The 14048-nt window shown below is 32.8% G+C and overlaps 1 protein-coding gene and 1 pseudogene across 2 annotated transcripts; one reads left to right on the top strand and one right to left on the bottom strand.

The window, feature by feature from the left end:
* Positions 1–6425: 6425 nt before the first annotated feature.
* LOC110269128 (uncharacterized) lies at positions 6426–7398 on the top strand (annotated as a pseudogene).
* A 406-nt stretch (positions 7399–7804) lies between these two features.
* On the bottom strand, positions 7805–13814 carry LOC107611152 (neutral ceramidase 1). 2 transcript variants are annotated; one of them, XM_016313132.3, is made up of 10 exons: positions 13549–13814; positions 12806–13229; positions 12133–12341; positions 11626–11970; positions 10981–11245; positions 10608–10875; positions 10400–10525; positions 9152–9215; positions 8789–8949; positions 7805–8652 (listed from the first exon to the last, which is right to left on the bottom strand). In XM_016313132.3, exons 2-10 carry the CDS (start codon positions 13153–13155, stop codon positions 8104–8106), a joined length of 2337 nt encoding a protein of 778 aa, XP_016168618.1. In that variant the 5' UTR covers positions 13156–13229; positions 13549–13814; the 3' UTR covers positions 7805–8103. The 2 variants fall into 2 exon arrangements, with proteins under 2 accessions (XP_016168618.1, XP_088357053.1); XM_088500927.1 differs by having other exon boundaries at positions 12806–13012; positions 13549–13687.
* Between the last annotated feature and the right edge of the window lie 234 nt (positions 13815–14048).

The raw sequence follows: 14048 nt of genomic DNA on the forward strand, positions 1-14048 counted from the left end.
GATTTACGTCCTCCTCTATTTTTTCATTATCTTTAATAATACAACCAAGATATTTGTGTCTCTTTACTTGTGGTATAACATCTCCAATTTTTACTTCTGTGTTAAACTTGCATTCTATATAGCCTTTTCTCATCTGCTCCTAAACTTGCATTCCATATACTATGTGTGTGACTTATGCACAAACTATGTACAGCCAAAAACTTGTATCCAGAAATCTAACTTCACAGTGTTAAAATCTACTAGTGTTGAAGAGACTCCTTATAGAAGAAAGCATAACTAAACCAAGGGACTACAAAATCAAAATATTCAGGATGAACGAGTGTAACTTACAGCCCAATCATAAGGTTTCTATTAAAATATTATATTTAAACTTACATTTTATCTAATAATTTTATATTTGTACTAAAGTATTTAAATATAATCTAAAAAAAAATAAAAATTAATTATTTAAAAGAATAAAAATAAAGATAATAATATAAAATTAAATAAATAAACTCAATTTAAATGTTTTCATAATTTTATTTAAAGTTTAGTTTTTGCATATATTTTTAATTTTATATTTTTTAAATTTTAAATTAATTTATATATTATAAAATGCATATCTATTTTATTTCGGTCTAACTCTAATATTAGCTAAATGCTAATAAATATTATCGGGGAGTGACGCGTTAGAATTATATTGTCTTCTAGAATACGACGTCTTCGGAAAGGTGTTGGTGGAGGGAAATTTCCGTGGTATATATACCGATATACGTCAACGTCTTCCACAAATGTAACCACTGCCACATCATATAGTAGCTAGAAATATATGAAATCTGTCTTTGAAAACTGAAATGTAAGAGAGAGGGAGTTGCCTTGCCAACTCATCTAGAGAGCTATACGGAGCAAATTGCATAGTTGTAAGAATCGAATTGATAATTGAACCAATTAAATTATTAATTTATTTATTTATCAATTCAATTGATATATTATTGATTAAATTAATAGAATTAATTTTATATAAATAAAAAATATAATATAATTAAAAATATAAAATTTAAAATTTAAAATAAATATATTTATTAATATTTTAAAAATATAAAAAATTTAACAAATTATAATTTAATTATTATTAAATAAATATATAAAATTTTAGTATTTTTATAAATAAAATTTTTAAATTTTATTTTTATATTAAAATAATTATTTTTTATTTTAATAATTAAATAATTAGTTTATATTTATTATATTATTTTTATTAAAAATAATATTTAATAAATATTATATAATCATAAAAAATAATAATATTATAATTAATAAAAATATTTAATATTTTTATTATATATGTTAAATAATATTTATGTTAATAATTATGAATAATAAAAATATAATTAATTTAAATATATATAAATATAAAATTAAAATAATATTAATAAAATTATTGTATATTTTTATTATATGATTAATATATAAAATAATAAAAAATAATATAACGATTCAAATTCAAATCACATTTTTAATAATTTTTTTAGAATGATTTAATTGGACTGATTCTCACCAAATTTAACCGGTTTTCACCTATTTTAACTTTTAAACGGTCATACTACTAGACTGCTCTAATCCAATTTTTACAATACTGCCGGTTGTAATTCACTAATTTGCAAAACTCATCTAGAGTAGGAAGCCGGTGTCTCTTAGGCTTGGTTTGGTAAAGTTTTTTGAAGAAGTGCTTGTATTTTTTAAAAGTTCAAGCTCTTTATTTTGTGTTTGGTAAATAAAAAAGATTATGTGCTTATGCTTGCAGCTTTTAAAAGATTAGGGTATTTTTAAAAGCACCTAAGATAGAGTTTTTTAAAATTGGCTTATGCTTTTTAAAATTTAAAAGTCTAATATAATCTCATATGTTAACTAATTTTTAAATTTAATGCTTACATTTATATCTATTATAATATTTTTAAATTTTAAATACTATTTTACTAAATACAATTGTTGTTGCTTGTGATTATTAAAAGTAATTTTTAACTTAATTTATCAAACATAAATATTACAACTTTTAAAAAGCCATCTTTTAAAAATTAACTAAGTTACTTTTAAAAAATAAAAATTTTACCAAATTAAGCCTTATCCTATCCATTGTTAAATTCTCTCTTATACTATCGTCACATCATCGGGGGTGTCTCTTATACTATCCATTTTTCATATTGACTGTCACATCGTCGATCGTCGGGGGTATCCATTTTTCATATTGACTGTCACAGGGTATCCATTTTTCATATTGACTGTCACAGGGTTGTCACATCGTCGATCGTCGGGGGTTGTCACATCGTCGATCGTCGGGGGTGTCTCTTATACTATCTATTTTTCATATTCTGTCACATCATCGAATAATAAAGTCGTGGGGGTGCCTCTATATGTCACGGCAAAAAAAATCTATACTATATAAGCGGTCAGAGTGCTCTCCTCATTCCCCGCCGTGCCTGTTACCACCTACCACATCACATTACACTTAATAATCGGCAGGCAAGACAATGGAAAATGGAAGTAGCAGCAGCTCAACCCCAGTCACGCAGAGGTAACACTGCTGCATTACACACTTAATTAACTGATGACATGCTCATTCACTACCTAAAATAATTTCAACACTGCACCTCAACTTTACTATCTTTTTTTTTTTTTTCCTTTTTAGTGAAGTTACGATTTTACTCTCTTTATTTTCAGTTCAATTTTTATAGTGTACGTTTATTTTTCCCATAAATATTTTGGATTTTGAATAAGCCTTTTTTTTTTCAAATTTCAATAATAACAAAAAAGATTATCCGGTTATAAATTTAGATACAAAGAAATATCTTTCAAGTTACTTTTTTTTATATAGTAAAGTTGCAATTTACTCTTTTTTATTTTGAGTTTAATTCTTATAGTGTGTTTATTTTTTTTCTTAAATTGTTTGGATTTTGAATTAGTCTTTTTTATAATTATGAACAAATTAATTTTGCATGATTATCAAATTAAAAATATTATATCATTTAAATTTGTGATAAATTAATCTTAAGATGTCAAATTAAAAAATATATATTCTCCCTCATTAATAGAGAAATAAATTCTTACCGTATGTTATTTAGTAATTATTTTATAATCTTTTATTATAGTTTTTTTATTTGTTCTCAAATAGTTATGGTAAGACATCATTTGATTCATTTCTAATGTAATTATGTATCATTATATTTTTAAAAGTGAAAGTATGTTTAGTTTGTATTTTTTAAATATTTTTTATTTTTAAAATTTTGTAAATAAAAAGTGAAAATAAAAAATAAAAACACAGCATGAAAACAAAGCAAAAGACAAGTTGTTCAATTACTTGCTATATTCTGTAATACTTATTAAGAAGACAAATATTCATTGAATGACTGTCATTATATAATCAACAATGATTAAACTTTCATTCGATAAGCGCAACGATTAAACTCTGAAGCATATATCAAAATTTTGATCCTTCGTTCATTAGTCCCTTCACATGGCTAACCCTAGCGCGTGTAATTCATGACTCTGCAGCGACGTTGTGAGTCAGAGCGAGACCGAGAACAATAACAGCGTCTACGATGGTCTCATAAAATTGGTGATATCAGCAATTGCGTTGATTCATGGAGACTTAACCGCTGCTAATAATCTCTTTCAAGAACACAAGCCAGCCTTCTTTTTTTATTTGGTGGCTCAAATTTGTCACGAGATTGCAAAGAAGGCACCCAGACCCAACACCCTGACTACTATTCTGTTCCACGGTTCGGGTTTGATTGCTTTTGAAGCACTCTTGTGGATCTTCATCGCTGGTCAATTTCTAGAGTTCTTCATAATCAATGTGCTTATATCATTGGTTACATTGCTCTGCTACTATGACTCCATCTATGCACTTGTCACCATGTGTTATGGACGTGGAACAGCAAGTTGAAAATGGAAATTAAAGGAAATCAGGCAAGACATCAATCAACACTTTAATTTGGAGAATTATTCCTTTTTCCTCCTAATTACTCTTTGTAATTCTGTCAATTTATCTTAGCCAATTACTTGTAATACTCAAAAAAAAAAAAAAGAAAAAAAAAAAGAGAGAGAGCAAGAAAGAAAGAAAGAAAAAGAAGCAGAAAGAAGGCATATAGTTACTAAAGTGGTTTATTTTGAATTTGCCACTTGTTATTTAGGATTATCTTTAAGCAAGTTGCTTCAATTTCCTGTTGATTGCTATTGCCATATATTTGTCTTCTACAAAGGATTGAGCCTCCACTTTCTATGTATATTGGAATTTCTGTCGTATTTTTATATCTTTGAAGCTTGCCACTATCTCCCTTTAACTACAAATACTACAAGAAACCATAGTCTATGGATTGTGTGAGTGCATGAATCTTGAGAACTGATGTGAAGAAAGCACATATACTCTTCAATTGAATCTTAATTATGAACTCTTTCCCTTCATAATCCTTGTTAAAATCCCGTGTTAACGAATAACAGCATGACTTCCATATGAAAATTCTTTAAAACCTCTGAAGTAAAGCCTATTTTATTTGTTAGACAAATATGCCAACATTGCACTGTTCTGTCTCATCCCTTGTGACCAAGCTCTTGTTTGGTTTCAGGTTATGAATTGATAATCTTTTGTGTTGCTGCTATACTTGAGGGAGATCCTTGCTTCAGCTTTACATCCAACTTATGCTCCCTTTCTGCTGATAGGACTGTGAAAGTGTAGCATAAAAAGTTGCAGCGAAATCTGTTTTGCTCTGACACTATGCCGAAATTACCTTTGCAGAGTAGTAGAGCTTATCTTGCAGAAAAGAGAAAACAGAAATGAGTGAGAAACTAGCAGTTTGCTAAATGATATTGCCAAGAAGTTTGCAGTGATTGGATGGAGTCCTGGAGCTTAGAAGTTCTGGATCACTACCACTTCACTTGCAGTCTAATATCTGTCCTAAAGTCTCACATTCTTGCAGAGGATGCATGACCTATCACATTCCGGTGGAAAACTAAATAGTGCATATTGTTGTTTTAATGAAAATGTTTGGGGGGTGTGTGTCAGAGTGTGTGTGTGTGTGCATGATCATTTCTAAGTATTGAGTTATTGTCACTTCTTTGCGCTTATGTTTGTGATAACTAATAATATTAAAGGAATAATGCTTTATTTGCCTGAACTAAAAATCCTAAACTGCTTATTATTTTGAAATGCATGTTTTCCAGTTGACCCTCAATAACATGAATCACTGTTTTTATCACAGATTTACTCTCTTCAACGTACCGCATAGTTTTTCCATTCTTAAGAAGCCATCAAAGGTATATCTCTTTCTGATTACAAACTCTATCTTATGTAATACTTCTAAGAATATGATGTGTTGATGGATAAATTTAAGTATTTGATTGGAACGAATTTCTTTACTTGGTAGTTTCTACTTCTATGATCTTGAAACATGAAGTACTTAATTACAAACATTTTAGCTTGTTAGAATGACTGCTGAAGAATGCACTGAAAAGCACATCATTGACCTCTAGTCTACCAGCATCTATCATGTTTAAGCATCAATTTGACCAATTATCTTTCTGCTTAACTCCATCTTTGTTTCCATTTTGTATGATGCAGGCATTAAAAATTGTCAACAATTGTGAGTTTTATGATGCTTGATGCTCAAGGTTTGGTTACTTTTTTCAACAAGAGCTTTTACCCTTTTGCACTCATTCCCATCATTATCGCTTTAGCTTTTATTGGCTATATCGATATTTCAATAATTGGGTCAAATGCAGCATGAACTATTTGTTAGTTTTCATGTATGCTTGAATGATATATGTGAAGGACTGTCAACTGCCTCATAAGAAACAAACACAACAATTTGAGCTATGATTGAAGACATACAAATAAATGCTGGTTAATGTTTTCATATGCTAATGCATCATCTGCGTGCTGTTTCCCGATCACCAGGAGGGAACGGAATAAAAGCCTTAGCACACTTAATACAAAATATGATTAACTTAGTTACTAGTTAAGTTTCTATTGTTCTTCTATCAGCAGATCAACAGACAGAAAACGCACTATCTAAATGGATCAATACTGAAGAACACATGGAAGAGGAAGGTGCAGATGCAAATTAGAGGAAATCAGGCAAGACAACACTTAATTTGATGATTCCTTTTCCATCCCTAGCTCTTCCAGTATTTTTCTTTTTCTTTCCTTTTTTCTTTTTGGGTTTTTGGTTTGATATTTATAGCCTGCTGAAGTGGAAATAAATTTCCTTTCACTGCAATGAAATGGTAACACTGTTCAGTCTATTTTGAGGTAAAATTTATTGAGAATACCATAATAGGATTCTTTTTAATCTTGAATTATATATATGAATGGAAGAACATGTTGAAGGGTAATGTTGGAGCAAGGTGTGTTGGTTCTTCTCATGGTTGGCTTGTGCTTTCGGACTAGAACGGAGTTCCAATTCTTCTAATCCCCTTGTTCTTGTTCTTGTTCTTCCACTTCCATTATCCTGCCCCCTCTTCATGCATTCTTGCAACCTGTGACATATTCTTACTTTGCTGAATACTCAAGTAAAACCTTCATAGTCAAAGAAGTATTGATGTGTTCTTCCTCTCCTTCAAGCTACATTCTTGCCATCATATGTGGTAGATTGCTTATTGCAAATCTGCAATTTGGGTTAAACTCTGATTATGATAAGCAATGTTATCGTGACATAAAGTTTGGAATATTTGTCTGCAAAATCCTTAAAGACAGCTTTTTGTTACACCAACCATAGAGGCGCCAAATTATGAAGAGGAAGACTATTTAGGATATAAATTCTCAAGAAATTTATACTCGGTAGTATCTGGAGAAGAAATCTTGCTGGTAGTAAGGTAAATTGGGAATGTTGTGAATGAAGATGGGATGGTAGTAGAAGGAGATCTTTTGTCATGTGGGGATACACAACTATCTATTTATCCTTATAGGACAAAGTATTTTACTGTGTATAAGCTTGATCTTCAAGACAAAGAAGTGGAAAACGATGCGATCTTTACATCTTGGGTGCTAATGAGTGTGTATCAATGGCTGCCAAAGCTTGCTTGGGTGTGAAGTAAAGTCAACTTCTTCACAGATGATATGTGGGAAGAGATGACTTTGGACTACATATATGGTATACATGTTTGGGGTGTTTTCAATCATCAAGAAAATTGTGTTAAGAGCCTCATGCCATTTGCAAATAGGATTCATTCTACACCAATTTGGTTTATACATGACTTGCATGTACTAAAATCTTGATTATGCTATATTAGATATTCACCCTTATCTTTGTTATTTGATTCTAATTCAGGGATTACTGATTAGAATGATATGGTTCTGTTGGAAACTTTTTTTGTTTCTTGTCTATCTGAGAAGAATTATGTTACCACTAGCTATTTTGCGGTACACATGCAGACTAGTACATTTTTGGAAGAGTCAAGTTCAACTTTAGGAGTATCTATTACGACATCTTATAAATAATTTATGCATATTCATATTCATATAATTGATTAAAAGCTGGAGAGAGAATTGTAGTGATTATAGGAAATCTGAAAGAGGAGCATCTCCTGCTTAAGTTTTTGCTAATGTGAACGAAACAAAAAGTTGTCCAAATTTTCATTTTATCTTTATGTTTCTAAACATGAAACAGAAATCTTATGTAAGTTTCACTTTCAACCTTTTTTCTGCCTTACATGGATTTTTACTTGTTAGTCTCGAAGGGCCGGTAAGGCTAATTTTTTATTCGTAATCAAATAAGTAAAACTAAACACATAAACAGATCTGAGAAAATCGACAGAAATTTTCTAGAGAGAATTAGAGAGAAAAGAGTATACTAAATTGCTTATTCACAAACACTGGTGTTTTACAATTTATCAACAACTACAACTAGAAGAAAATAACAGTAGACAACGTTTTAAAGAGTGATTTGTTAGCCATATAACACCAAAATAAAAATGGCAATGAGAGGTGTTAGTAGAGTGATAGGGAACTATAACAAATGATACACAATGGTATCATCCTTCTGTATGATTCATTCACTAAATAAATTGCATAGAGTTGAGCATTAAAATCACACAGTAAAAGTGATGACCAATTAAACTACCTCTATGACTCTACGCAACCACAAACGCACTTGATGAACCTGTAAAGTGGTGAATTGAACCAAATAAACTCTTTGCAGCACCAAAATGTCTTATTCTATACACACCAGGATTCACATCATTTGGTATCCTCCATTCTATGGTTGCCTTACTCCTAGAACTGAGTTTAGAGGGCCTTGACCACTTGAAGCGCAAGCAAAAGTCGTCGTCGTCATAAACAGGAACCCAATTATCCTCACCTTTATGAAATTCCACCAATGCGAAGGTGCCTTCGGTCATGAGGTCGTTCCTCGGGCAGGCTGACCAGAATGATGCTGTCACCATGTCACCACATTTGAAGGTGGAGTTCTGAGGCACATCAGAGCACACATCTCCGAAGTCTACTCCGTGTGGGGTTCCATCTACGACAACGGGTGGGAGGAAGCTTATTTGCTTATCCAGGAGATCAGGGGGTTGTGGACCGGGTTCTACCGGTTCGCCGCTGATGAGGGCCTTTGCAAGCTTCTTGAACTCCTGAATGTATGCGCTCAGTGTGTTCGGACCATATAGTGTGGAAGCACCCTAACAAAGTTATATGACTGAGCTTGAATAACTAACTATAAAGTTAAACTAATGTTGCATTTTGTGCTTGCTATGGAAATCAAACAAAAGTGTTTGCTGCAAGATTCATGTTATTTCAAGAAACATTATAACTGACCTCATATCTTTGCACCTGGTACTCTTCATATGTTGTTACATACTGCGAATAAGTATTAGTCAACCCTGCTATAACAACATGCATGTTTTTAAAGTGCTTGTCATTACTTAGCACCATCTTAACCGTATCGCGAAGACGCCTCCCAGCCATTGTTGAGAACTCTGTCAGAATAAAACAATATTAAACACGCATGAAGCATCTGAAGAAATATAATTTCCAAGGAAAAGAACAATAAAAATAACTATTATATACAATGCATATTCTGTCTTAGTGAAGCAGCTGTTAGAGTTTGAGGATTAGAAGAATGGAGATTCAAACAAAAATATTTTATAGCAAATAAGAGTGTAGGGGAGAAGCTAGTACCTCCTGGTACACACAGAATCACAAACTGCCCAATGCGGAGGATCTGGATTGGAAGTATTGATGGCTGCAAAATTAACACAAAAGCTTTATATGCAAGATTTATGTTGTTACTAACTAACAACTAACAAGCACTACACTGCATGTGCGAAAACAGATGTGAGACTTCTATATGGAACTTCTGTTAAAAATAACATCCTTTAGTTGTCCGACACACTAACCCCTTCCGTGACATACCATTTTTGACATGAAATACCAAACATAACCCTCTCTTCTCAAACAAGATGTCAAGGCATTTTAAATACTCAAAGAATTCAAGAAGACTGAAAGTGTCTAAATAAAATAGAGCTCTGGAATGGGAAGAAAAGCATATCACAACAGCAACAACAACAACAAAGCTTTAGCTTAATAGGTAGGGTTCGTTACATGAATTAAACGACACCATGGCATCATGCCATTATATTATGTGTCATGTCTCTGGCGAGATCGTTTACATAGAAATCTCGCTTGACCACTTCATGCAGAGTCCTTTTAGGTCTCTCTCTACCTCTAACCACTGGTCTATCTCCCATTTGATCTATCCTTCTCACTGGATGCTCTACCGACCTTCTCTCCTAATAGAGTGAGCTGAGTAAATAATCTAGAAGAGTCTAGAAGCTAGATTCCACCAGCTTTTCTGTTAATCCAACTTTCTCTCTCATATCCTTATTTCTTATTCTGTCCATACTCATGACGTCTCATCCATCGAAACATCCTCATTTGACCCATGTTGAACTTTTGTCCATGTTCAACTTTTTCCACCCAACACTCCATCCCATACATTATAGCTGGTCTCATAACAGTGCAAGAATGTACCCTTAAGTTTTAAAAATACTTTTTTGTTATATATAAAATACAAAACACTTTGTTATTTTGACCAACCTACTTGAACCTTATGGTTTACGTCATCCTCTATTTCTTCGTTATCTTTAATAATACAACCAAGATACTTATATCTCTTTACTTGTGGTATAACATCTCCAATTTTCACTTCTGTGTTAGCCTTTTCTCATCTGCTGCTAAACTTGCATTCCATATACTATGTGTGTGACTTATGCACAAACTATGTTCCGCCAAAAACTTGTCTCCAGAAATCTAACTTCACATAGTGTTAAAATCTACTAGTGTTAAAGAGACTCCTTATAGAAGAAAGCATAACTAGACCAAGGGACTACAAAATCAAAATATTCAGGATGAACGAGTGTAACTTACAGCCCAATCATAAGGTTTCTTCATTTCACCAGTATCAAGCAAAATCGGCTTTGGATGCTGACAATCTATTTGCTCCTTGCTTGGTGTTTTAAGTAAGTCACGAACCATTTTCCAAAAAGGATTTCCCTGCCATACAACATCATGACAAATATTTAAGAATTCAAACCTACGAAAATGGTTGCCACAAGCAAAATGGATAGATGATTACCTTATCATCACCTTGCTTGAAATCAAAAGCTCCAGGTCCATCGGTTGTACCAGCAGCAAATGCAAACCCCATTGCAGCAGGGCATGTCCTTACGACCTTGGAAGCTCCACGTTTGTGAATAGTAACTTCAAGTGTGGATAAATCTATATAGGCATGTCTATAATCAACATCCCCTTCAATTTCATCCTTTGCTTCACTGAAAAGTTCCACTGCTTTTCTAAATTGCCTTTCCCCTATGATGCGTGTACTTTCGAATTCATCTGGGTAGCTGTCACATTACATAGAGGATGAAATTTACTAATTTAGTAACTATTACAGGTTTAGCAACATTTGCAAGTACTTGGGAAAATTAAAACATGCTAGAAATAATTACCCGGGTCCTTGGCCATAGCACAACTCATTCTTTCCTCCACATGTACTATGATTGAAGTCACAAGGTAGACCGGTGTCTATACAGAAAGCTCCAAGCACGTTTGGAGTAACATCGCCACAATTTGATTGGCAAAATGCTGATACGAATTCAGGCTTGCCAGCCTGCCTACGTGCACTTCTCACTCGTCTTGCAACGCTTGAATTTTTGGTTGCTGATCTACTGGGAAGAGATTGAAAGTTGGCAGAAATTTCCAGTAATTCATGATCTGCAATTAGATTTTAATCAGAATATACATAGGAAAAAAGCTAAATGGTACAAAACTTATGGCACGAAACGACATGTAAATATGAAAGTGAGCTGTGTTTTTTAATTGCACATTAGTTTTTTTTTCTCTCATCTTCTTACACTCCAACCAATGCCTGATTGGTTATCAGGGTGTATGTAACATTGGTACAAAAACTGATTCATACTGTGCAGCAGCTCTCAAATAAATATAATGACCTGAAATTTGCATATAGAAGGACACACTCCGATGCTAATAAATTAAGACACTTATCTTGTATATCAAACATGTTCTGGAAAATATGCTAATAATTTCAGTAGAAGATGAATTGCAGGACAAAAAGAAAAGGCTAAGTAACTTACGGTTATCAAGAAGACCAGGAATTATATTTGAGACTCTTCGTGGCAAGCGATCATTTTTCAGTCCAACAGAATAATTTCTTTCAGAATTCTCTTTCTCAAACCAGTCTTCCATAAACCGTGCAGCAGCACCCTTATTATCCCCGCTAATCAATGAATTTGTGCGACTCATTGAAGTCCCATGTGTCGCAAACCAATTGAAGCTTCCAACAGGTCCAAAGTCATCGTCAACAAACTTTAAAAGTGTCATCTCTTTATCAACATCATACTTGTATTTCTTTCGCTCTGCAGCAGGATTGTTGAGATAAGCACTGGGACTGCGATTTATACTGGCATCTAGGAGTTCTCCTGCAAGTTAAAGATAACTTTCATATGACTAATGAATCATAAATAAAATGACATAATAGCTAACAGTTATCTCTGTTGGATCAGATGCTAGCACCTATGTATAAAATATTGCCTAAGGCCTGAGGTGGATGGAAGGAAAAGTCCTAAGATTATTTCTCTCACCCTTATTGACAAGTATTGATCCGGGGCGGAGATTTTCATGGGCCTGGACAATACTCTTCTCAATTCCATCAACAAGGACATCAAATGACTGGCGCACAAATCCAAGAGATGTTACAATATACACAATATATTGGAGATAACCTCCAGGGCCAGCATGCGTGTGAATTCCACTTATAGCTACATTCTCTTCAGTATACAGATCACCATACCTGCCCAAAAAAATGAAGCAAAACTTAAGCACAATAAACATCAGTTACTACGAGCAACGATCAAAAGAAAATTTTTTCCCATGTGGTCAAGCTAACTAGTATGTTTGGAAACTTAAAGAATTGAGCTCATTCATGAATTGGAATTCATTTTCTTGAATTAGAAACTAAATAATAGCATAGATTTGAACTCTTTCAAACACCTCAAAATTAAATCATATTCATTCGGGGTATAGTTTCCAAATCAATTCTTGATGGATTTCAACCCAAAACCTGAAACCGAAAATGCCCAATTCAAAACAATTCTTCATGTATTTCAATAAAAGTGAAAATTTGTTAACAAATTTTAATTCATTTCATGCTTATTCCACATCACATAATTTGATTTCAATTATGTAATTTCCTAATTCATTATGAACATCATAAGTCAATTCTATCAAAGCACTGAGACTAGTCAACTTGGGTACCTTGCTTTGAGCCTCTCAATTACTTTGATAGTCACAATCTGTGAAGCCATGCAAGCATCAAGATTCACAAACACCACCCTCTTACCGTCTTCATCGGCAACAATGAAAGCGCGTGCCCTCAGCCTGAAGTGAATCCCAGATGCAATTTGTTGTGTGTTAGCATACCCCATCATGTTAACATCAGCTGCAGGTCCAGTAATGTCATAGCTTCCAAGACCAATCAAGTAATCAGAATCAGAATACACACCACCACTCTTCAGCAGCAGGAGCATGAGCAAGAAAATGGTCCAAATTTGAATATTTCTACATGTTCTCCAAAGACTCAAATGATGCAAGAAAGGGAACTCCATCACACACACTCAAGTTCAAAGCAGAAAATAAGGAACTTGTTTTTCAACCTTAGCTAATTCTTCTTCTCATTTCCCTTCACCAAAGGTCCAAAACATAAAGATTTCAGTTACTTAGAAAACAAATAAACAATAAGGAAACGCAGAATTGGAATTTCAAAACTACAAGTGGGATCATCACTGATCAGAATTCAGAAATCATATTGGGGGGAAGTAAGAAAATTTATAAATCCTCCTAATCCAAAACCTTACTCACACATATTGAGTTGTGTTGAATATTAAATATTGCATAAAAAATATAAGCGATGCCATGAGTGAAATTTTGAATTATAAGAGTGTTTAAGAACACCAATAATAGTTAAGCCCATTAATCGGTAAAATAATCAGTTTTCTCACCACCCAAATGAAGAAAGTTGCGAACTTTACATGAAGCTTCAGTTCAGTTAAACTCTTGAGTTGACTGTCCGAGAGAGAGAGAGAGAGAGAGAGAGGGAGTATATAGCAACTAAAAAGTGGGAAGAAGTGCAAACAAGAAAGGAAAGAAACAATGAATGGTTTGGGTGAAGAAAATCAGGAATGAGAGCATTCACTTTGTTGGTTTCTATTTGAAGCTTCCCCTTTTGGCATCATTATTTTCTCACTTCTCAGTCATCCGAGGAGCCAAGGAACTAATTTTAAAAAAAAAATGAGCTAATAAGGCAGATGTTAATATTATTAATTAAACATTTTTATAAAAAAATAAAATAAAATATTATCATTTTTAATATATTTATTATATATTTATTAATAAAATAAATTTCTAGTTTTCTACTATTGATCATTTTGAAATATTAAAAATAATGTATTTTAAAAAACTAAATCCTTAACAAAAAATAAGTTCCATTACGGTCCCTGAC

The sequence above is a fragment of the Arachis ipaensis genome, chromosome B1 (genome assembly GCF_059453495.1).
Source record: "Arachis ipaensis isolate K30076 ecotype BB chromosome B1, ASM5945349v1, whole genome shotgun sequence".
In the NCBI taxonomy this organism is placed as follows: Eukaryota; Viridiplantae; Streptophyta; class Magnoliopsida; order Fabales; family Fabaceae; genus Arachis; species Arachis ipaensis.